This window comes from Grus americana, chromosome 5 (assembly GCF_028858705.1).
Source record: "Grus americana isolate bGruAme1 chromosome 5, bGruAme1.mat, whole genome shotgun sequence".
NCBI lineage: Eukaryota > Metazoa > Chordata > Aves > Gruiformes > Gruidae > Grus > Grus americana.
In genome coordinates this window covers 34,096,143-34,121,767 of record NC_072856.1, presented here as the reverse complement: position 1 = coordinate 34,121,767, position 25,625 = coordinate 34,096,143, and the positions used below count along the sequence as shown (strand labels likewise).

Below are 25,625 nucleotides of genomic sequence, written 5' to 3'. Positions count from 1 at the left end.
CAGGTTTCAGGCAAAATAATAAAGAATAGGGTGTCAGCTGGAACTGCAGGGAGGTTTAGGGAATGTGTAGACAGACTGTGTGCCCCTGCACAGACCCTGATTTGGGTTTTCTCCTCCCTGGTAATTACTTAATGAGTACAGGCAGTTGAACACTACTGAAGTTGTGCTGCTCGTTTAGGGTAATACAGGGCTTTAACCATCCCGTGTGGTCAGCTGTGGTAAGGGCATAAGCGCAAGTTACAGTGCATTGCTAATGGTAACTTTAGATGCAACTCTGTGTTACTCAGGTTGGAAAAGGCTGTGCCATAAATCACTGCAGCATTAAGTGAGTTAGATGTCTGATGACACAGACAAATCTGGTTAGCCCATAGTAATACCCTAGAGTAGCCTGATTGTCATATGAGAAACTCTGAGCCTGACCGTATGCTATTTTGATGACTAAAGTCTTGGCTGCTTAAGTGTATTTACAGCTTCTTAACTATGTGGTTTAATTATCCTTGTAAACTAGTTCATGAAGGATATTGCCAATAGGTACTTCTGGCCTAACAGCTTTTCCTTTATGCCCATTGCTAAAGGAAGCTATGATAAGTCAGTAATTTTCAGGAGTAAAAGTACATCATTCTTTTGGGATTTGATAGTTTTACTTCAACTACAAAGTTCTAAGAAAAAGCACCACAACATGGGTTTTAGCACAGGAGTTCAATTGATACTTTCCTCTTGGCTTAGTTGAATGAGTAGGCACACATAGAGCAGAATGATCTGCCTTATGCAGGGTGGGAGGAGATGAACAGAACTGCTACTCTTGAACCAGAATTTCCAGGAAAACATGAGTAGGAAACTACTGAGTTTGTCCCTTCCTGCTTGTTAAGAGCTATTGAGTAGCACTTTGGGGTCTAACTGAAACAGGGACTATACTTATTGAAGGTAAGACGGTGATCAAATTGTCTAGAATCTGCTTTCATAATCACAGGGGAAAAAAGCTATCTTGGATTTTATTTTTTTTTATTTTTTTAACTCTAGAGTAACCACTAATAAGTTGTTGCTGTCAATTATCATCATCCTGGAACTAATCATCCTCGGAGGTGTGGTCTACTACAAGTTCTTTCGCAGCAGATGAATCTTCATGACCAAGATGAGCTTTTCCACTGCTGAGGAACTGGAGGGGCTGTCTGTTCCCTTTGATTGCCTGAGGAGTGAACTGTCTCATGAGACAGCATGGTCAGCTGAAATTGTACTGACACTAGAAAGACACAGAATGGGAGTAAAAGGAAAATGCAGAGACAGACTTGAACTACTGGTAAGATTAATAAGAAGGTAATAAATATTTTATTGTCTCAATTTGTATATACTTAACTAAATGAATAAATCTTGGTATGTAATAAAGTAGCCACCGATCAGTGGAAAAGCTAGTTTATTTAAAAATTGAGAAGTTAACAGTATTTGCCAAGTGTTAACTATCAACTCAGGTGCCTCAGCAGAGCTCTATAATGTCCAGTGTACCCAACAGGTTGGGTTCTTAAATCCTCACTTGCTCTTTGCTGTCAGATTCATCTGGAGAACTGGGTGTTGGGAGTTCATCAAAAGCGGTGTGTGCTCCTTCCCTTGTCTGCCCAAAGCACGTTGCTATCACGTCCACTGCAAGACTAGCAGTTGCATTCACTTCCTCTTGAGAAGCTCCAAGCAGTGGATTGACTTCAACCATGTCTATGGCTGAAAGCATGCCTGTGAAAATGATTTACAGCTTTGTTACCATGAAAAAGGGTAAAACCTCTAGTAGGGTTTCTTTTGCAGCCTCTCATTCATTGCAGCAAGGCTGATATTTGAGCTTGTGACCTATTCTATGTCTTAGACAAGTAAAATTGGCCCTCAAGTGAGGGATGAGGTTATCATTCTTAGGTGCAAGTTTGTGGTTTTAATTTGGTTCTTTCTTACATTGTCACTACCTCATTCATGCTTTTAGTATTCAGGAAAAATAAGTTTGATGTTCCATATACGCTTATGACAGGAATGGTTTTTACGAAAGGAATGGTTTGTTAAGCTTGTTTTCTCCCAGTCCAAAAATTAGGGGATATAAAATAGTCTCAGTATTTTTTGTCATCCTATTCAGGATTCTATTGACTCTGTTGTCTGGGTGGTATCTTTTTCCATTCTTTTACTGCAAATAACTCATTGTTTAAACACATTAAATAAAATCTCCATGGCATAAGGAGGTAAGTCCTCATATATTGAGTCAACTTCAGTATACTTAGGGAAAGCTCAATTTGTTAGACTTCAATCCTAGAATGGAACTTCAGACTGTTTAAAATGGTTTGCATCTGTTTTTTTATTCTAGATGCCCATTTTTTACATCTCACCTCATGTGTCTAGGAATAGGGGACAGTATTATACAAGATGACCAAGTAATTTTTGGCATCAGTTGTTAATATATTATGTATTTCATTTACTTTTGGTAAGTTGTTGATGGTTAAGCTGCTTCTAACACGTGTAGTATTGCCCAACCATAAGACTTTTCCCTTACTGAAGGCTGAATTGACTTTGTAGGCACTTTAGCTTTGACTACATTTATTAGCTACTTACACAGGAAAAACATGACCAATATATAGTTTGTCCTGTCCACGCTTAGTCCAGTACTGCTGGTCAACTCCTACCTGTGTTGTGTATTTCCTCCGTGATGTACATGCCTTCTCTGTAAGTTAATCCACCTAGAACAGGAGTCCCAGTTGCTGGAGCCAGTGAAGGATCAAAAGCATCAATGTCAAAACTCAGGTGAATTGGTCTCTGTCTCCTGAAACAGAATAAAACAAGAAAAGCAATCTCAGAACCTTAAACTTTTTCTACATTTACTTCCTACTGTCCAGGCTGATCAGTGAAGTAGCATCATGCTCCATGATGTTAAAGGTGCCCCTTAAGTCCTATACCCTGTCTTATATGCACTTGGAAAGGATTTTTTTTTTTATTTTTACATCTTTGGACTCTGAAACGTCTCTTTCCCCAGTACACATCGGGAAAACAGAAGTTTGTCTTCTAGTTTCACTGAGCAGCCACTCAGGGTGTGATTTGGCTGAAGAGAAGTACTTTAGTTCTAACCATTGTATCTGGTATTTGTCTCCTTAGTTGGAAGAATGTAGAGAAATGTATGATATAATCCAGCCTTTTCTCCTTTTGTACAGCAGGCCAGGGTGAAAGGCTGAAACATTGATTTGCATGGCATCTAGGATGAAGGAAGCACGAAGCTTGAGGATTTCATAGACAGCTCATCAAGATGACTGGGGCATTCTCCATTTTTCAGGTCAATAGTTGAAGGCTGCCTCCAAACTCTGCTACGTAAGCCTAGTTGATGAAAAAGTGAAGGATAATCTCAAACCTAAAACGTTAGTTAGTTACTACATGAAGTCTGGCAACTGATGACAGCCTAATAAATTGGGCACTGCTTGTCACTCAGATGACCTATTTAAGTGGTAGACTTGTACTTCCAACTTACTGCAGGTGCTCAGTCAGGTGAAGCATCTGGATTAGCAACTTCTTTACTTGGCCCAGCTGCAGCCAGGAAGGGTGAGCACATGTTCAGATACAACAGCATGCAGCACAGACACCTGGACCATGTTCTGCTCACAGGACTTGGTTCTACCCTGTGGTGAGCTGTTACCCTTTCTAACCCTGATCCTCTCCCTATATCCCCAGACTAGCACTGATTTGCTCCCTGATCTGGTTCCCCAAACCTCAGCAAGGTTAGCAAAGATACCAGTATTGAACTTAAGTTTAAGAGTGGGTGCAGTGAACTGAAAGTAGCAGTTGTCATCAGGACAGCATTCTGATGCTTCTATCTCATGTACTAACAGCTGAATTCAAGTTACTGTCAAGCTGCTATATACATTTTTAAAAGTATAATGTATACCCCAGACTCTGAGTTGATTAAAACACCTTGTCAAACTGCAGAATTCCTCAAGAAACAGAACAAATCATGTAAAACAGCTACAACTGTAGAAACTAATGTAACTCGTTGGTTTTTTACTAAACACTGTGAAATGGTTCCAGTTCAAGATGTGAAAGTCGAGGACTAAAGTCAGTGGTAAGACTTTTCTGAGCAGTGTCACAGTTCTGTTAGGCTGCCTCACAGTGAGAGTGACATTCGTTTAACTTTCAGCAAAGTAGATAGTCAACAAGTGGATGGTAAGTTTATCAGATAATAGTTTGTTACCTGCCCATCAGTTGTTCGAATGTTCTTTCCATAACTTTCTGAATTCCAAGGCGATCAATATCCCTCATGGAAAAATACTGGATGTCATAGTTCTTCAAAATATAGCTGTTAAAATAAAATTTTTGAAAAAAATCACTATTGGCCTAAATCTAAATCTAACAACCCTTGTGACCAGCTAGATGTGGAAAGAAGTTCATGATTTCAGCCTTCACAAAAATCCTTTAATGTAAATCAACTTACTATTCAGCAGGATCCACATCCCTCAAACCAATGTACACAATATCAGATGCTGAAAGGCAGGGCTTTAGCCAGGAAAAGCCAGGAAGTTGTGGTACCTGCAAGCAAAGGTTTGGTATTATGTTATTTTAATGACATATATAGGAAACCTGTATTTAATGCTTTCCTCAATACTTTATTTATAGCATCCTTTTCTCTGTTTAGACAGAGAAACTTGAGAGTTTGGCTTCCTGATTTAATCAGTCCTTACCTTTGTCATACCATTTTACCTGAGTTGAATGCTAGTGGATGAAGTTTTTAGCTCCTCTACATTTTCCAGTTTGAAGAGAAGAAATAAAAAGCGCAAGCCCACAAGCAATAGGTAATTAGCATCAGTGCATGTAAGGGGGGATGATAAACTAGATACCTGGATGGAGATCACTTACACAGTATATTTAATGGTAATGCTATGCAACTTACCTAGTACATCGTACTTAAGTGGGAGAACAAAAACCTGTGCCTTTTTAGGAGAATCACTAAAGAGTCATGTAAACTTTGTTGCAAAAAGAACATTAAAGATGCACAAATTCAAAGAGGGAAGTTAAAAAAAAAAAGGTATGACAAGAAGTTGGGCCTCCACTCCACACTGGGCTACATCATACTGGTTTTTAATGTAGAACTGAAGAGAGCAGCTCTAGGACAGCAAATTGAAGATGATAAGCAATTATAAAAATCCTTCAGTTAGTAATATCTACTAATTTTAGGAGTGCTTTAAATTAACTCAAATGTCTCTTCTTCCTCTCCCAGCTCTGAAAATGGCTACAGCCAACACAGCTGTCAAGCAGCAAGAAGGCTTTGCTTCCCTCATATACTTCTCAATTACTAATTATATTCTAGTTACAACATTTGGATTTGCTTCTAAATGCTAACACACCCATGGCTAATTTAATTACCTTGGGATTAAATAAGCACATATGATAAAAGTATTTGTTACTCTGGGGCAATGACCTGAAACTTTTCTGCAGTCATGAATTCAGAAAAGGGGTAAATGAATTGGAGTGTTGATAATATTGACAATATTGTCAGATACTCTCTAGTATCAATGATTTAGTAGATTTAATACTACCCTTTTTAACTATACCTTTTCCTCTTTAAATAAAGAAAATGGAATGCCTTAACTTCCTTTGGTAGGCTCTGTTTTTACTTTCTTGCACTAGAAAAGGAGCTGCTGATAGTGAAGTCACACAGGCATCAGAAAAAGGTGCAGGCATTTTCATGGTAAGTTATTAACAGCAGTTTATGAGTTGAGTTTGAATGGTTTCAGGAGCCCTGACACTAATGGTTTGAGGAATGCCAGTCAAAGGATTATAATTTTAAAAAGTTTTTAAAAAACCCTAAAGTGCCACCTTGTTTTGAGGAGTACCAGGGCACTGCTCCTGTGAAGCTACCTGGCCCAACATGGGGGCCTGTGAATGAACTGTGCAAGCAGCACCAGGGTTTGTTCTACAGCAACCTGGCCAAATGCTTTATTTTATTTCATAGCCAGATGCATCACTTTTATACTTCATGTTGTCTGCTACATGGGGACATTTAATTCAGTAGAGCATTGACCAAGCTCATTAGCATTGGCTAAGGCATTCTGAAAACAGGTGAGAACTGCAGCACTTGAAACAGGCCTGGGGAGTTCTTGGCAGTTGTGCTAATTTAAGCAGTTGCTGCCACATCAGTTCCACCCTCATTATGTTGTGCTAGGATTTGATGTTTCAAAAACTAACCAAGCAAAGAGACCGTGCTCCTGACTCAGGTCTCATTCAATCCCACAGAAGGTTACAGCAGCTAAACCGAGTTGGTGGCACGAGGTCAAGAACAGTAAACCAATTGTGCCTCCAAGAGAGACAGTATGTTACACCACTACTTCTGTCTCATGGTCTCTTAATCGGGAATGAAGAACAAGAAGCCTGAAGGTGCTGGAAGAGCAGTACCAGTTAGTAGAGATGGGCAGTGAATCAGGAAGATAAAATGTAATCATGTAGGCTATTTTGCTGTCTTTTTATATCCTCAAAGAAGTTGTTTCTCTGTGGTTCTACAAGACAATCTATACAGGGAGTCAAGTGCTAACTAGCCTTCCTGAGACTATTAGGTTGATGACCAGATCTTGTGACTCAGAGACAGTTTGGTGGAAGTATTGGGGTCCTCCTGGAGAAGCATACACACAGACGTGTCATGGTACAGAGGGGTTGCTCAGAAACCCCTTCACAGCATGAGTGAAAGCAAGGAAGGAGATACAAGGCTCACCACACAATCTCTCTTGTCCTCTCACACTGCTATGCTACGTCCCCTTTGACAAGGTAAAAACCTCTTTGAGAAGCAACTGCTTAGTTTGTCTGTCATTTTGAGAAAGAGCTTATGCTTAGCAGAGTGTAGGTCTAGAGCAGACTTCCTGCTGGTGGCAGGCAGTTTTAGGATTCAAAAAGAATCCTTGCAAAGCACTCAGGAAAGATGGACAGTGATTTTTTTTGTCCCGTTATCAACCCAACTGCTCTACTGGATGCGAGCAAGAGAGCAAGCCATGTGCACCTGTTAGTACATGAAGGTTACCTCCAGTGAGGCTGATATGTAGCCACACAAGCATTGTCAAATGCATGTTCTACTACTCCTAAACAGCTATTTTAAAATCTATACTGTTGTAGAAGTCATCTTGTAGTAGGACAGCTGTTTGTTTTCCTGCTTCTGAACAGGAGTATACTATGGTAAGAAAAGCCTCTAAATGAGCACTCACCTGTTTGTAGCTGCAAATACAGGTGAGGCACTTGTGTCAGATATTTCTGCATAGGCTCCCTGATAACTAGAATTTCAGTGGGCTTGTAATGAGATCTTATTAGCAGCACCATACCTGACTAATTAAGTTTAGCCTAATGTTACTTTTTCTTGACTACTGCTGCTGACAAGAGGCCTGCTCCCCCACTGACCCCAGAAAGCTCACAGTATTCTTTTAGTAGCTCTGAAAAAAAATAAAATACTGCTTTTCTCTGCTGCTCATGAACAGGAGCCAAGCAGACCAGAAAGCAACAATGTGTATCCAGGAAAGAGATTAAATACTTTTGTCTGATTGACAAAAGAAGAAAGCAGCCTTTCTCCTCTTTCCTCAGCTATCAAAGAACTTGGCTTTGTTCTGTTCTCACCAAATATAAAGTGTTCACCTTAGATGAGCTCCAAAATTTACAAAGTTTTCCTTTGGTCTTCCTAGCTCTCCTGCAGAAGTGGGTGCATTGCCAAAAAGAAAAAAAAAATAAGAATCACCCTCTAACTTAGAGGCAAGAAACTAAAAATGTGGTAACCTTTTGTATGAACCTTCTCATGTCTGGGGATATTTCAAGAAGCCCTACTAATTTTGCATTACTTTGGGAAGTCTAGCATGTTTGTAGAGACCACACAAGCATTATTAGGAAAGAGGAAAGTATGAAAAAGCACCAACTGACTCGACTTGTGGATGGAATTCATTCAAAAGAATTTGCAGGAGAAAAGGAGACAAGCTTTACCAGATGATAGCAGTGTTGCTATGCCAAACAGGTACTAACGCAAGGTTATCTTCAATAGCCATAAAGATGTTAAACATGCTTGATCTTACTTGGATGAGACATACTTCCATCAACACATCGCATACAAAATTTATCAGACAGAAAAAAAAAAATCTAAGAGAAATAACTAGCAATGCAAAGCACCAGAATAAAATTGAGAGTCAGGTTTTCTGCAGCTCCGGCATCGATTCTTAACATGTAGTTGCTGATCCTGCTCCCACTCTCCAGCCTAAGCTTCAGCAGAAGCAGGTTGTCATATCTAAGTTCGTGATGCAAAGGCAGCTGCTAACACCACATAGGCTGCCACTGTAGTGTCTCCGGTAGATACTACAGGTACCTGTATACAGAGGTACAGTCTGCAGCTAAGCCAAAAAGGATATGTAGGCCTTAGGTCAACCTACTGCTTAGCATCTTGACAGTAGCTAAAACTGGCGATGCACATTTCGTGTGCCCCGGTAAAGGGCTCTTTTTGATAATTTGTCCATTTTGGAAGACAAAGACTATCTCTTTAAAAGCACCCTGTAAGCAGGTACAGCTGTTCTGACTTGCAATATTTGCCAGTGGAGCTGACAAGAGCAGCCAGTTAGGAGAGATCATGCAGGAACAGCCCCTGTCAGGCCCGAAGGTTGTCAACACATGGAAGAGCCAAGCTAAGCAGAAGCAGCATGCAAGGTGTGCAGGAACCAGCTGTTACTGGGGGTGAGCTCTGCTCTCACAGGCTCAGCTGAGGGGAGGTTCCCACTTTTGTTCTGTTGGTAGAATTGCCAACATTGCACAGCCTCAGCACCCACTCCACTCATCACCCAGGAATGGCACTATGGTCAGTTGCTACATGCAGCTTGCTGTACAACCCACAAGGGTGCCAACACAACAAAAAGCTTTTTCTTATTCTTGTTTTTAAGTCTGTGTGTATGTATACCTATATTTACATATGTCTGTATGTATATGTGCATGTATACATATTTCTATAGAAGTTAGAAAGAAATTCTTTACTGAGTGGTGAGGCACTGGAACAGGTTGCCCAGAGAGGTTGTGGATGCCCCATCCCTGGAAGTGTTTAAGACCAGGTTGGATGGGGCTTTGGGCAACGTGGTCTAGTGGAGGGTGTCCCTGCCTGCAGCAGGGAGGTTGGAACTAGATGATCTTTGAGGTCCCTTCCAACCCAAACCATTCTATGATTCTATACACACACAAAAAAATACATATTTTTGCTCATACTCAGATAAAAGGGGTCCACATTTGCAGCAGATATAAGAAAGCACCTCACACCAGAAAAAGTAAAATACCCTGAGGATTTCAATGCAGGCTAACTGTACAAGCAAGATACTTACTTTATCTTGAAGCTCTCTTAAGAGAAAAGAGAGAGGTTGTCCATGGAGGTTTCCAGACTGAGTTGTAAGAGGGGTGTTGATATCAGCATGCGCATCCACCCAGATCACACCAAGGTGTGGGCACTGTCGTGCGTGGCCACTGACAGAACCAAGTGCCAAGCTGGAAGTACAGTAGCAAAGTCATTAGTCACCATTTCTCCTTCAGAACAACTAAAATGACAATGGCAAGTCTCTGCAATTTCAGTCAGCAACATTGTCATGTTTCAACACATCAGATATCCGTGACAATAAAGGGTGCATCCCATACAAACTGTAGATGCCACTATCATAATTCCAGGAGACTCCAAGGAACTCTACAGGACTATACTAGTACTGACAGATGAGAAGGAGCTCTTCTCTCTCTCCACCATCACCCTTCCCACACTCTAATCTTCACCTGTTCTAGCTCCAAATGATCTTAGAAAATCTAGTGTGCTCACTCATCAATTCTGCTATTCACCCATTTTTGGTTCCAGTCATGACATCTTCCCCCACAACTCATTCTTACATGCCCTACCTTCTTCAACCAATTCTTAGACCAAAGGTTAGTGAAAAAGAGGAGAAAGATATTCACATGTTATAAGACCTATTACAAAGTGGTCTGTGCACAGGCATTACAAACACATCCTACAAGCTGACGTCCTGAGAGTTGAGGGGCAAAAGAGACAAGTCACTAAACATTCAGGAATAAAGAAACTGCAACAGTTCCTAAAGGGACCTGTTTGGGAAAATTTGTGTGATCAGGAAAACCTCATTTGTACATCTGCAGATCACAGAACAGTCTGGAACTAAGCAGTACTGTTTCAGGTGGTCAGATTTTTTGTAGCTGTCTTATGTTCCACCCTAAAAGCCCCAGCAATAAAATCAAAATGCTGCTAGCCTATGGTATTGCCAGGAAGTGACCCCAAGTTGTTCCCATCATCTCCTTATTTTTTAATTAAATTCTTATACTCCCAAGTGTCAACCTGCAGCATGCACCACTAATTGTTTCTAGTTGAGCTCACCTGTGATCACCTCCTATAGTCACACAGCTGTGTCCAGCAGCTACTGCTCTGCTTACAGCATCAGCCAATACCTGGCTGGCTAAGCCCACTGACCGTGGATATAAAATCAGGTTGTTGTACAGTTCATCATTGGGAACTTGAGTGAAATTCAAATCTCCAAAGTCGTACACTTGGCATCCTGGAAAAACAGCAGAAAAGGAGAAAGTGAGTTACTTAAGTGCCCAGAGAAATATTCTAAATATAATCCCCTCAGAAAATCAGTTGGGCAAGTATGAAAGGAACAACAGGAAGGGAATGGATTCATTTGACTATTTGCATGCCCTTGCAAACAACCATGTCACAACTTTACAGATAGAAAGCTTAAGATAGTATTAGATACAGCAATCATAGAAAGTCACCTAGAAAAACAGTTTGGGTTTTTTTAATTATTTCTTGACAAATTTAACATGAAAAGTACAGTTTGTATTGCCATCTTCCTTCCCAGTTAGACAAATTGTATACAGCCTTAAATAAGCTCAGTTGCTCAAAGATGCCTAGGACTACACATTTCCCTAACTATACCTGAGTCCTAACAGTTATTTTCCATTTTCAAACCCCACAAGAATCCAAGCACAAAAAATGTCAAGTTACCGATAATGGAAGTTTTCTTACAGTACTTCCAGGCAACTCCATGGAGGACGCACTACTGTTTTGTAAGAGAATCTGTCCATTTTCTCAATACAAGATGTTCTAGAAGCCATTTTAATTCTGGGGCTTTGATCCCACCCCCCTTTGAGATCCTGTCATTACCAGATACAACTTAATTGGCTGTTGAAGCCTGACAACATTCTGGGTCTAAGACTCAGCCTTTCCTAAAATGTATTTCTGTCTACTTACCCTGAAGAGGAGTCACTTCACAGATTGAGAAACAAGGGAACATTTCTGAGTATTGTTTCTCCTCCTCCACCCAACTAGGAGCATATGTATTAACTGGCTGCATTTGAAGTTTAATTCTATTTCATACACACTATAGAGCTTATCCTTTGAAGTTCTGCTGTCCATTATCATGTGCTTTCTTAACAGTCATTTAGATACCAACATTTCTAACAGTATTTCACAGGCCAGAGCCTCTCAGTTCCAGATAGGTCTGTCGCTGCAGGCACTGGCGAGGAGGACTACAAAGGGCGCATGGTATTTACAGCTACCCTAATAGTGGCTTAATAAGTCAAGACCACCCTGAATACTAGTCATGCTTGCTCCATTTGTTTCTCAGAATCACTAGTCTGCTTGCAGTTCAAAGCATCCAGGCTAGAGCTTGATATTTTGCCTTTAGCCATCCTATGCCTAACAGGGCAATTTGAAAAATTAAGGCAAGCAAATCAACATGAAGAAACAGCTCACTTTTGGGGCTCTGGGTTTCCTGCTTAATTTCCATTAAGCCATTAGTCTAATGTCTAGAAAACAGGCTCCATGAATTTGCTTGGTGGAACTAACATAAAAGTAGCACTGAGAAAAACATGACTTTATTATAATTTCAAAAGGAGTTTTGACTGGTAAAAAGAGTGAAGGAAAATGTTTGAGTTACTAGTGAGAATTAAGCAGCTGGGAAATAGGCAAGCATATTTTTTATAACAGGGACATTGATGGACATATGTCAGGGTATTTGCTAGGAGAGAACATGTCAGCTGAGCACAGCTACTTGACAAGGGATTAAATAAATGTAGTCTCAGCAACTCTGCAGATAATGTGTTTTCTCCCAGAGACTTAAAGCAGTAAGCAGGACCACAACATAACGCTCCCTGGCTTTCAAAGGCAACACAGGCACACAACAGCTTTTTTTCATCCCTTAGGCAATACTTAATTAGCCAGCAGGATGATGGCTCTGGAATTTTGAGCCCATTTTGTTCAGATTTGAATATGCTATCTGATCTCCCTGTGACCACTACATATTTTACCCTGTTTCATTCTGCTGCTGTGCAGCATCCGAAGAGTTACAAATTCTGAGAGATGTTAAATGAGTGTTAAATGATCCTGTCCCCCTTTTGGACAAATAGTACTGTCACATCTCCTGCATCAAGATACCTCTCTCTAGTTATTTTTATAACAAAAGCCTAATGTCTGTTAAAGACAATACATGCCTTCAGTTTTTGTTACTACCTTCAAAAGGTTATTATTGTTCAGATAAGAGTTTATAACCCTTGTAGCAGCTTCTTTTCTCAGCTTTATGCTTCCTTCTTATTTAGGCCCACTGGTTTTATGTGCTTGCAGAGGATAGCTCAAGTTTCCAGGGTGATAGGAATGTTTTCAGCTAAGTATCCAATGGCTATCTGATTAAGATACAGTTAATCTCAGAAGTATGCACTAATCCAATCCTCGAACATTAAAAAAAAAAATAGCAGGAAGAAAAGATATTATTAATTGTGCCTAGAGATTTAATTATTAAATTATTAAATGAGCTTAGGGCAAAAGGAAAGCTCAATGAGTAAGATAGTACATACAAAAAAAAAAAAACACAGTACACAGATAAACCATGTATCTTGAAGTGATTAGAAGTGTGTGTATGCACATATATTTATTACGATTGACCAGATAAAGAGATGAAATCAACATGCACATTTGTCTTAATGCTTACTGAACAGCAAAGAATTTGTCAAATTAAAGTAGTTATTGATGTATTCTCTTAGGTTCTATTTAGAGTGTCTAATACTTAAAGACTTGAAATGTTTTCTATTTAATCTGCCTGCACATAGTTTTGATTTAAAGAAATTAAAGATCTAAGTATTTCTCAAGTACATTATTTTGCCCAACATAGAAATTGCTCAATGGATAGACATGCTGGACTGCAGGGCAATCTGGTGGATCTTGCTGTTACTTGGCCATTAGTGAAAGATTTATATAATCCACCACACCAAACAATATGCACTTACTTTCTCTGGGAGTTGGGGCACTCTATTTTAAGATACTAATAGCCATAAACAGCTTTTTAAATCAGCACAGAAAGTCCACATAAAGAATACATATAGGTCTTAAAAGACAGACAGAAGATCCAAGTTCTGAAAACTAGAAAGAGATGTGGGTAGATAGGAAAGGCAGCTTCTTTACATTCATTAGAAAGCACAACATCCACACCATTTGTCAATGCAGAAGATCAGGTCTAGCCAGGATTCAAGTTCTTTTTAAATGAAATGGTACCATACAGTGCTTACAGACTAAACACCACAAACATTTTGCCAGTAACTAAATAATATGAAGTTAGATATAATCAAAAAGTCTTTTGTTCTGCTTTCAAGCTCTAACAGAAATTACATTCAAATGGAAAATATATTCTGTTCGATTCATTAGTCAATTATCAACAGGGCAGAAAATTTATATCATTCAAGTCAGCTCCATCTGCACTCTGGCTCAAGGCGGGATTGCTTTTTAAAGCAAGGAAAACAACAAAACAGGCTTGATTCATCTATTTCTGTTACAGGAGCTTGAAAGAGATATGAGGGACATAAAGGTGTCAATCTGAATATGAATACACAGTGTAATTACATGAATAAAATGCATATATGCACAACAGTCCTCCTGTTATGAATGATTAGTGTGTAAAGGCAGCATACACATCTCTTCTACGGCTTAAGAGTACAATCCTCAGTGGTTCAATGCCCCCTCTGACTTAGTTTCATTAACAGAGCTGCTTGGGGCACATTTCAGCCAAAAAATAATAAATTAGCTTGAAATAGCTTGTACAGTAGATCTTTCCTAGGTCAACTTCTTTTGACCAGAACAGGTTTGGGAAAGGTCACACAGGCATTCGACCAGCAGACCAGGGGAGAGAGGGCAGTCATTTCTTCAGCCTGCACAGCCAGAACCAGAACATTACCTTTATCTGGTAAAAGAAATCAACATTTTTCATAATTAGGAGCCTAACTTATACTTTGGGGGAAAAGGCAGAAATAAAAATTAAGAACATATTTAGAAAATAAAATTTACTGCTACATAAATAGCTTATTTGAAAATGCATGCACTTAGGCTCAACCCAATAATGCTTGTAACTGGGACATAAGATGCTCTTTGCCATTGCCGTATAGCTTGGTAACGTTCACTTCCTATCATCTTAAGCAAAATACAGTCCATTTATTCAGTACTCACAGTAAGTAGCAGTTACTAGAGTAAGTAATTTCCCTGCACAGATATAGAGAAAATTTTCTTCTATAAAAGCAGGTGGCTCAGAAGTCTGGGGGCATTTAACTGGAAAACATCTGAGCAGCAGCTGGGAAAGCCTCCATCCCCTTCTCCTCTACTAGGACACCACATCAGAGCCAGAAGCGGCAATCCGATAGTAGGAGATTCAGTTTTCAAAACCCAGGCTGCCTGCTGACACTGCCCAATGGCATGCTACTGTAACAATTGTAACAGCTCTCCTAGGCAGCAAACAGGAATTGGAACAAAAGTGTGTGGAATGTGAGATAGAAATGATCTCCTGACACGGCCTGTTTACACTGCATATCTGTGAACTAGAGGTGGAAAAAAAAAATCCTAAATTAATAGGAAAATCTTTCCTCTTCCAGGTTTCTAAACCCTGCTGAACTACTTTCAAAGGAATCTGGAAATCCCATAGTTATTAGACCTTACTTCATACTATGTGTTATGTAAAACTGCTCATGTGAAAGCATCACTCCTCCAAAACGTTTTCTCAGAGTACAGCCCATTTAGTTAATTGCCACAGACAAAGAAAGGCTTTTCAGGAAGCCATGAGTATTGGAAAAATGTTTATAGACAAAGTTAACATTTTCCATCCTGTGAGCCAAACAAGGGGCTACAAGCCCTTACCATCTTTTTCCGTATAAACTCATTAGCTTATGGTATGGACTTTGTAATCCTTTCTCAGAGACGCTGTCAAAATGTTGCACAACAGCAAACAAATGACTCAATTCATTATGGCCAGTGCATTCTGAAGCCTTTTAAAAGACAGTTTGAACCCTCCAGAATTATCCAGGGGGTGTGTGCGTAAAAACTATACAAACAAAGTGCATACTTTGTGTTACATCAATATGAAATTAGGCTAGCAAGGTTCCCACCACAAAAGACGGAGACTTCAGCAGCCTGGTTTAGTCATAACCTTCTTGCTTGGAAGTTCTTTACACAGTGTCTAACTCTCTTTAAACTGAATATGCCTCTGCTGGAAGAAATCTCCTATTAGACACTGGCATTTGATGGATCAATAGGTTTCTGCCAGCTCTAAAATTTTACTTCCTAAAAGACAAGCTCATGTCTCAGTAATTTCCACCCTGCCTTTTAGAATTTTGAAAGGTATGGTTTAAGATAAAGTTTCCGTAGCCGTATCTGTTTAAAAGACTTCAGCTCATACAACAGCAACAAGCAAACCGTATTCCAATTGCTACCCCAAGTCTGTAGTCTCAAGTTGTCCTTTGCATAAAATGAGCCAAGAAATATTTTTTATCAACCCCAAACTGAGCAGCCACCTCATTTCCCTTTGATAACCATTTATAACTTTAATGTCTTATGAAATCCAGTGTGCTTGACCTGAAGAGGTCTCCAAAAACGTCAGTATTAGGTGTTGGGAAACATTTGCACTGTGACTTGCATCAGAGATGAGCCAAGGGTGCAGCTATTGCAGTCTGCCACTCCACCAAACCCTGCACAAGTTCTAATTTCCTTCAAATAAGCTTAACCCAGAAACAGTTCCTGATAGCAAGAACACAAGTAGGCACTTACAGCCATAGGAAGTCATAATACCAAAATAGCTCTCTTCAGCAAGCAGCACCTTGTGCTTTAGATTGTTACAGAAGTAGTTATTATATTAGTTAACCCAGACAGGTAACAGCTGAGAGGAAGGGAGAGCAGACTATATCAGAGATTACTGAAGTTCTCTCTGTCTCCCTCCCTCTTACCAGCTGCAAGAAACTAACACCAGACCAGCTCACATTTTCATATTTAAATGAAAGATCTAGTTTTATTTATTTTTTTTAATTTGACTTCAGTGCCTCATTCCCTGCTTTTCACCACAACAGATTTTTTTCTGTTTTACAACAGAAATTTCTACCTTCCATCCAAAAATAATCCTCTGTACCGTATTCACATAAGCACATACCTGCCATAGGTATCTTGGTCTTGTGAGTCCACAATGAGAGAAAGGATTAAAGTTTCAAATGAGAAAGTAATAACAGATTCTGTGCATCATAAAGCAGATCAAAACCCAACTCATTACCTAAATTTTCCCTCTGTCATCTCCCCTTGTGCCCCTCCCCAGTAACCTTTCTGCTTCAACACCATTCATGGTAAAAAATAAGACAGCATGTAATCTGAACTTATTCCAATCCAGAGATAATATTACAGCTGCAGAAATTCAGCTAAGTCATGTATTAAACCTAATTTTATAATATGAAAATATCAAGGATGAAGGGCATCACCATAAAACTAAAGAAATACAAAACCCCCAAGAGCTCTGTTCTTTGAATCTTATCTCCCTTTACTGAAAGATTAGGAAGAAATAATCAATTCAGTTTTCCTGATCTGCATCAGCATAACTTAATTTTTTTAGATGTATTTAAACTAAAGTGATATGCGGAACGATTACAATTAAAGCACCAAGTGAACTTTATTCCACGTTAACAAAAATTTCTTTTAAAGCCAACTTCATGGATAATACACAACCCGGAATATGCACCAGCCAAATGGGAGAGGAAAAAACCAAACCAACATCAAATCAATGACTGACACAAAGCTTTTCATTCTGAAGCAAACACAAGCAGATGGTGTCCTCCATTAGCATGGGGAAGGGAAGAGAATCAGAACTGACCTACTGCAAGGAATGCTCTGACTACACGTACTTTCACTGCGGGCATTTTTCTAGTAACTTCTAAGGCAAGTTGTAATCATGCAAATATCAAAGAGTACAACATGCAAAAGGATAAGCCATAACTGCTGTCAGAGCACACTCCCCCACGTCGAGGGGCTTAGCTTCCTGTGCTCAAGGTGAACTAGCCGATGAGGCCTGTTGTGAAGAAGCAACCTAGAAATGGCCTCAGTGGAGGCCTCCCCAAAACAGCTCTCCTCCAAAGCCAGGCTCCTCCTGGCTGCCTTCCCTCATGGAGTGGAGCAGCACCTGCCCTTGATGCGTTCTGTCAACTGGCATGATTTCAAAGGCTCACTGCAAATGCCAGTTACGACCAGCCCATTTGACTGTGCTTTGATTTTTGTCAAACTACTGGGCTTTGTAGCTAACTAACCATGGCTAATCAACACTTGAGAGGTAAACAAGAAAAATAGAGTCTCTTGGATCTCTCTCTATTTCTGTATAAATAAAAAAGGTCACTTATTCTAGTTATGGAAGCTGCAGTAAGCATGTTTTATTGCTATTAAACAGAAATGATTGTGCATGCTTGTGTCTAAGGGAAAGAAAGGTAAAAGAAGAGGACTGCCATTTACCTGTTCTCTTTCAGGGGGAAGGTGTGCCTGGGTAAGATAAAGGGCATTCCCATTTCTACTTTGTAGGGCAGAAGACCTAGCTGTTAGTCTAACACCTTTATGCTAGATCCTAACCACTCTTTTCCCGAGAATGTTGCTAGCAAATTAATACTTAGCTTTGACAGTACTGACAGCAGATGTGATCAGAAAGAACCCATAAACAGTAGCATTTCTCATCTCAATAATATAGAGATTTAACTAAACATGCTGCTTAAAATGCCACAGTTATTTAAAATTGTCTGTCTCCCATTTCAACTTTATTAACAGCAGAAAATGTGAGGAAAGAGGCTAAAAAAGACAGATCTTCATGTTACCTATACAATAAATTTAGACTTTACTGGAATTCTACAGATTAGAGATACTTGACTAGCTCTACTAAACTAGAAAGTCTTAAAAAGTTTAAAATACTGAGCTTTGAAGAGAAACAATTGAGATAAGAGCTAGTGCAAAGCTAAACGAGATTCTAACCCAAGAATACTGAATTCCCGACAGATCTTGTTTCTGTAGCTTGACAAAGATCCATTTATGTTAAGCTGTAAGTCCAATCTTAACTCAAATATAGGGCAAGTAGAATGGTACAGTTTATCAAAGACTTCAGGGATACAGGCAACTCTTTCAACACATATTTATTGGATGGGTTGATGAAAATTATTTTCCCAGCACTACAGCTGTAACTCTTGCTAGTCCACATCTGCTGAACCCTAGCATCAGTACTTCATTATGCATCCCTTGGTGCATAATTGAAAGACTATTTATCTTCCTCTTAAAAATTCTTTACCCAAGAAGATTAGGTGGAAAAAGAGGAGATATATGTAGAAGAAGCTGCTTCATGATTTATTGTTAAGACTGAAACTAACCATATGAGCAACACTGATGAGAAAGTTGAATTGCTATTTTTGGCAACAGATGTCAGTAGGAGTCTGATGGTTTTAGGCAAAACAGGAGCATATCTCCAGTCACATGGGGATTAGCAGCTCCATTCCTCTTTTAGAGGGGGTTACTCCTTTCTGAGTCACTACACTGACCTCCTGAATCCTATTACTGAAGAGCTTTGTTTCGGTCAAACAAAAAAGAGTAGTAATATGATGGTCGTTATCTTTGACAAGTCTAGCTCTACTTCTAAGTCACATGTCTCCTGCAGTCCACTAACTTGACAAACCAGCAACTCTGATCCAAACTTTATTAATCTATTCTAGAGTAATCCAACCCCAAGTTCAACTAAACTCAGCAACCCTGCCACATCCAGCTCTAAATAAAGAAAAGAAGGAAAAAGAAAAAAAAAAAGAAATCAACAACAGTGAAAACTCAAGAATAAATACTTGTGAAGAAATTTTATACTAACATTGTGCCATATTAGCAACAGCAGAGGTGCTCTAAGTCACCTCAAGGGCTATAGTAATTAACACAACAGCTATCTATTACTTCTTACAAAAAATGTGAGAGGACTTCAAGTAAGAGGACTCTGGATTTAAGTTTGATCAGATTCACTGCTTAATCTGCAGCAAACAGAATAGGTTCAAGAAATTCTCACTTTAAAGAACTTTATACTTTGCATCTTCTATAGCTTAGGTCAAGTGCATCTTTCACTTATCTTCCCCACTCCTTCCCACCAGAAGTCCAAGAACCCGGACATATTGCATCCATTTATCTTCATTGCCAGAAGAATACATAGCCCTACAAGCTTTGTACTCTTTCCTCCCCCGTGCCAGGGAGTTATGGGCCTCTCTTTTCATACTGCAATTTTTCTTCTTTAGCAGGATGGAAGAGTCCTTTAAGGTCTTAATATTTTAGTTTCCCTTAGGAGAAGGGGCAAAGCCAAAAGAAAAACATCACCAAGGTGAATAAAAAGCCTTACAGGCTTAGTTATATTTTAAATTATCCCTGCTACAGACTTGCACACCCACTGTTTTTGGCTTAGGAGCTGGATTCCTACTACATTAACTCTCCTCCTGACTACACCTTGAACTACTACCAACACGTGACTGTTCTCTCTGCTTCTAACAAGGGGATAAGAGTCAAGTTAGCGGCTCAGATTCATCTCTGGCAGTTTGGTACAGACTAGCAATACCATCTGCCTGTGAGCTCCCTCCTCATATTTCTGCCTAAGCATAAACTGTTCATAGGCAGTCATCATATTAGGCAGCCAAGAATTTATCACACCATGTAGGTATAGTCAGTCTCTTTCAAGGGAGGGATTCCCTCTGAAAAAAACCAGAAAACAGAGCAGCAGCTCAGAACACTACAATAGGACTATGGAAGAAGAGAAATTAGAATAGGGTGAAAGGAACAATAAAATTCCCTCCCAAAGATACCAGCCAGTGAAAGCAAAATGCAAAATAGTGCAAAAAGGAGGAAACAAAGGTCTAGTGTTCTCACTCTGATGCAGCCACTCTGTTTCAAGGCCAGGTTGGATGGGGCTTTGGGCAACCCGGTCTAGTGGAGGGTCTCCCTGCACACGGCAGGGGGGTTGGAACTAGATGATCTTTAAGGTCCCTTCCAACCCAAACCATTCTATGTAGCTTGACCACTATCAATGAAAGTCATTAAATCAGGCATACAAACATATGAAAAGCCATGTGGTTGCTTGATATTCAAAGTAACAAAGAGTAAAACAAACAAGCGCAGTGCATGCATCTTACTACCTGAATGCTACATTTTAGAGGATGCTTCAGAGCATCTTCATTTTATGCAGGTCAAACTGAAGTTGAATATATGAATGAAAAAATAAATCAAAGTTTACAATTTCAGGCAAACAGAAGAATCTGATCACCAGAAATCTCTTCCACTTGAAACAAGTGAGAGCAATTTTATATGAGAGTTACTGTTAATACAGAGTTGTCACTACAGGAACACTTTCCACCACCTATACTTCCTAAGACTGCTCAGAATCCATCCTTGCTCTTTTACTGAGAAGCATCATTCCACAGCTGTTCTCATGTCTGGTTGTAAGCTTGCAATGGCATGGAAAATCATGTTTATAGCACTTCTTGACATCCCAGCTGGGAATGGGAGCATGCAGCCACAGCAACACACACTCCCACCCACATACAAAGACCCTATGGACACACATGCTTCAGAAGTAGCCAATGCAGATGGGAGAACAGAAGCTCTATTTCTTAGATAAACGTTGTTTCTTTTTAAAGGAGAAACCTGGTCTGCTGCAGTATTGTTTACCTGCTCCTTGAAGACAAGCAACAAGGTCTCACAAAAATTATTATTTTAGCATAACAGAAATAGAATATCCAGGTTAATAATGAGAATAATACTGGAGCTCTATTCTCTTCTTCAATGTATGAAAAGAAAATTCATAATGTTAGAAAGATAAAGAAGAAAGCAGCTAAAGTTTTACTGCCAGTTCAGTGTACTACAGGAGTCCAAGCAATGGCACTATTATCACAGTACTACAGACAAAGCTATCCTGCCAGCCCAGGGAAGAAAAATAAACAGCCCTCACACAAAAGCAATCATTTGTTAAGTTTCCATGAACAACAGATGTACACAATACAAAAGGCTACATGGTAGTGTCCTCAGTCTACCACCCTACCCTCAAGCAGATTGTCTTTGCAAGATAGACAACTCCTCTGTGTATGCTGGTGACGGTCATTGTTTCAGGATGGGCCTTCACAGCAGAACCTGTTACAATCCATGTGCCATCCGAACCTGCTCATAAGAGAGCTGCAGAGATATAAGCAGCAATAAACATCAACACTGACTGGAAAAAAAAAACCCCACAACAAAACCCTACTCCAGTGGAAGAACATGTCAGCAATAGGAAAATGAAACTGCAGGAGAAAGAAGTTCTAGAGTCTTTAAAAATTATAAGGGAACAGCAAGAAAATATCTCCATGTGCATTACTGATTAATGAGTAAATAGTCCATAAGCAACTAAACCATGAAAGTATTTTTCACCTTCAACTTACTTTTTAGGTTAGCTTGCTTCATTTCTATCCCCACAACTTTTTGTTACTGGAATCCAGAAATAGCTTATATTCTCCTTTCTTTCTACTTTCTCCAAGTTCCTATTGAAGTGAGCTGTGTCATGCAAATGAATTTTTTCCTAGGTTTTTTCCCCCAAAAAAGAATTCTTACCAAAAGGAAGTATTAGATCTGAACTACTTGAAAGAGAACTCCAAGCCTTTCAGTATAAAGTTCTGTCATCGACACAAAAATAAACTGCTGCCTACAGTCTTGTCTAGAATAACATTCTCCTTTCAAACCTGGTAACCTGTTAGTTTTAAATAGACCCTAAGCTTGGGAACATGCAGACCTGCTTTAATTCCAGTATATAAGACCTCTTTTAGCCATCCTCTTCTATGTTTGTAGAGGTTATAGATCATGCTTACTAGAATTCAAATATTGTCAAGGACAGCATATATCTCAAGTTTGCACAAAACAAGACAGGAAAAGAATTTCTACTCATTTGGTTGCAAACTGGGACTCTTCAGCTTGTGAATCCTAAGATATGCAGGATAAGCCTACAGGGCTGCACAGAACAATACCTTCTGTTATAAAGGGGTCTTATAATTCAGAATAAATTTGCTATAGGGTTATTAGGCCATTATCTTTCCTCTGCATGCATCTAAACTCCACTGGCACTAATCAGACAGAGAGCAGATAGCATAGTTCTTTCTGTGGTCCACTCCTGCAATCCACCCCCATCATACAGTTTTCAGCAACACTTTTTGGATTAAAGGTTCTCCAAGACAGAGTTCAGCTCTACAAGTTTCTATCCCTCATGCCCTGTTTCTAATAACCACAATACAGTTTTCTGCAGGTTTCGGCTTGTAGAAGTGATAGGTGTGAGAAGCTGAGACACAACCAAGTGCATGGATTTGCTGGAATAACTATAGAGGTAACAGTGAAAAGACCAGAAACTTTCTATTCATGCAGTGCTATTCGCAAGTGTTTTCAAAGCAAAGCTTCAGACAAGACCTCATACACAAATCCGAGGATTTCTCCAGAAAGTTCTGAATTTCATCACCTGAAAGCATACAAGTATTTTAGGAACAAGCTAAGTAGCTGGTACTGAACGTGGAAAAAGAAAGCCCATGATACAAGAAATCGAGGAACACAGTCAAGGGTATTATTTGACTGGATACACTGAGCACACATAACGTTTTAAAGAAAAGCTAGAGAAACGTGAGGCCATTAAGTCAACATGGGAATAGCACGCACTCTGTATGCCAACACAGAAGACAGACTGGTACACCCAGCAGTTTCTGGGAGGCCGGAGAACATCGCGCTCGGCGAGCCGTGAGAGCCAGCCTCTCTTTGTTCGGGGAACCCCGCGAGGCCCGCGGTGCGGCTGTGCCCTCCTCCGGGTACTTCACCAGCGGCTGAACGGCACGCACAAGCTGGTATGCGACAAGCCTCTCTGCCGATACCGCAGAACCGCGGCAAGGCATCGCCTTCCCCCGGGCATCGGTAGCTCAGGGGTGGTTTGGGTTTCGTTAGTCACTGAAGGAACCGTTTCCACCTCACCTCACCCCACCCCCCCCCGACCCCCCCCCCCCCGGGCTCGCAGCAAGCGGCTGAGTCACGCTTCGCCGAAGCGAGCTGTGAAAGGGATGCCCTGCCAGGGGAGGGAAGATGAGGGCAGCCCCACAGTCCCCCCCCACCCCGCCGGCGAAGCCCCCTACGCCGCGTCGTGCCTCACCAAGCCCGGCCAGCCGCTCCACCAGCCCCGCGGCGCGGAGCGTAGCGGGACCGTGATCCACTCCCCGCCGTTTCTGCGAGACAAAGAGAAGGGAGATGCGTTAGCCAGCGCTGCCTGCAGTCAGGTACGCGACACCCGCCGAGGGGAGGGGAGCCAAGAGGCTGCGGCACCCGCCTGCCCCCTCGGCGGGGCGGAGGGCGCCTCTCCCTCTCCTGCCGCGATGCCCACCTGCCCCCTGGAGAGCGGGGCGCCCACCAGCGCCACGGAGTGCGCCTGCTTAGGCAGCTGGAGTCCCGCATCCGCCTGCTTGCGGAGGAACCGGGCAAAGCTGCTGCGCAGAGCCATGATGGAAACGCAGCCGAAGGATACCGCTGCCGCCGCCGCCTCGCTCCTTTTAACGAGGTCCAGCCCCGGGCGCGCCGCGGCCAGTAGCCGGATCCCCGCCTCCCGCCCCTCACACGCCCGCGCCACCCAGCCAACGGCGGCGCGCGCGCCCGGAGGTGTGTCCCGTCCCCCGCGGCGCACGCGGCTCAGCGCACGACGGCCCGAGGCAGGGGGAGCGGGGGGCAGGCAGGGGGAGCGGGGGGGAGGCAGGGGGAGCGCCAACGCCCCGCACCGCCGGCGGGGCTCCTCTCCTCCCTCCCTCCCTCTCCGCCCGCCCGGCCTCCCACCTCCCGCCGAGCAACGCCGCGCCCGGTCCTTCTCCTCCTCGCCGGGGTTTTTCCACTACCAACCGCCACCTCCCCGCGAGGACCCGGGGCCGCCTCACCTCGCTGCCGGTGGCCGGCAGAGCTGCCAGGCCCCCCCCCCGGGGCGGCGAGCTGCCGTCCCCTCACGACCGCCTCCACGCGGTCTGCCGGGGCAGGTGCCACAGCGGCTCTACTTTCCCTGCCGAGGGGACAGGCACGAAGCATCGGGCCAGGCCCGGGGCTGGGGGCAGGGGCACATCTAGCTGGGAGAGGCCTCGGGGAATAGCCCTTCCGTTGGTACTCCCCTTCCAGCCGCTGGGAGAGCCCAGGCCCGGGGGCGATGGATCTTAGCGTGAAATGGCGGAGCTCGTCACTGTCCTGGGGGGCAAAATACCGCCTCAGCCGAGCTCTCAGGCAGGCCACCCTGAACTCCTCAGAGCCACCTTGCAGGAATGCTACTCCTTGGCTTTCCTAAAGAAAAACCAGGGTGATGCTCTTCATCTGATAACCTTGATAAAGCATTAAAAAAGCCACCTCTCCAGCACCTGCCTCGAATATCTGATCTCAGCATGTCTTGGCCTGAGATGGTTCATAACTTCTGAAAGCTCTCGCTGTTCCTATCCACAGCGCATCTGAAGGATTACAGATTAAGAAATTATTTAAAAACCAGCAATGCCCCCATCTTTCCTTTCTGTGACAAGGCAACGTAACTCCTGCTCTCAAATGTGCAGTCTTAGGTACACATTTGAAAAGACAGGCTGGCAGCGTTCACGAGACGAGAAATGACAGGGCGCAAACATGGTTAAACTGGGATTTGCCAGTAACACACACAAAAAACATCCATGCACACTTTTGCTTTTTCCCCTTAAGATTTCCAGGCCCGCTCCTTGCCTCTGTATCTCAGTAGCTTCCCATCTCTTTGTGAATGTGAGTCACCATTACCACTCCTCTGGGAGTTCACACTTCTTTTTCCTCCTGTCACTGACCTTCTTGCTCTTCACATTGCTTTCTTTTCTACCCCCTACTCTGATTTTTCTTTCCCCATCTCCCTGTCCCCATCTCTTAGGCTGTCACACCAGAACTCCTATTTATTTACTTCAGTCCTTCTCAACTGTCATTTCAAACATTCCTTCCCTTTTTAAAAAAACCCCTGTAACTCCAGTTTCAATTTATTGTTTTTTTCCACTTTCACTCCATCTATAAACTTATTTCAGCCTTTTTACCATCAACATTTTCTCCTCCATTTCTGCAGTTCATTGTCTGCCATTATTATTTCTTTTTTTCTCTCCAGGCCAGCTCACCTTTTCCCATCAGAGCTCCAGCCTGGCTCTTGTATCAGTGAGATCCTGGACATATTGCATGAATCTTCCACTAGTGCCAACCATCACCCACTCCTCTAGGCCGAGCAAAGATCTTGGTAGTGATTCTTCAACACCCTTTTGCTTCTCATGTCCGTTCA

The 25,625-nt window shown here is 41.7% G+C and overlaps 2 protein-coding genes across 11 annotated transcripts in view; one reads left to right on the top strand and one right to left on the bottom strand.

Annotated features, from left to right (window-relative positions):
* The window catches only part of VTI1B (vesicle transport through interaction with t-SNAREs 1B), a 32,794-nt gene extending 9,499 nt beyond the window's left edge, over nt 1-23,295 (top strand). The window contains exons 6-8 of one of the 10 annotated variants that reach the window (XR_008577505.1): nt 1,021-1,297; nt 3,171-3,289; nt 5,222-5,592. Coding sequence is in view for 1 of the 10 variants with exons in the window: in XM_054828900.1 (XP_054684875.1) it covers nt 1,021-1,117 (97 nt within the window). In the remaining 9 variants the exon portion in view is untranslated. Of the gene's footprint in view, nt 1-1,020; nt 5,593-16,984 lie in introns of those variants that run through there. The other 9 variants (XR_008577504.1, XR_008577511.1, XR_008577503.1 and 6 more) reach the window with 9 other exon arrangements.
* ARG2 (arginase 2) lies at nt 1,395-23,913 on the bottom strand. The gene is made up of 8 exons (XM_054828899.1): nt 23,706-23,913; nt 23,478-23,550; nt 10,367-10,544; nt 9,324-9,483; nt 4,439-4,533; nt 4,199-4,303; nt 2,649-2,785; nt 1,395-1,722 (listed from the first exon to the last, which is right to left on the bottom strand). The coding sequence occupies exons 1-8, from the start codon at nt 23,820-23,822 to the stop codon at nt 1,517-1,519; spliced, it is 1,071 nt and encodes a 356-aa protein (XP_054684874.1). The 5' UTR covers nt 23,823-23,913; the 3' UTR covers nt 1,395-1,516.
* Nucleotides 23,914-25,625: the final 1,712 nt, after the last annotated feature.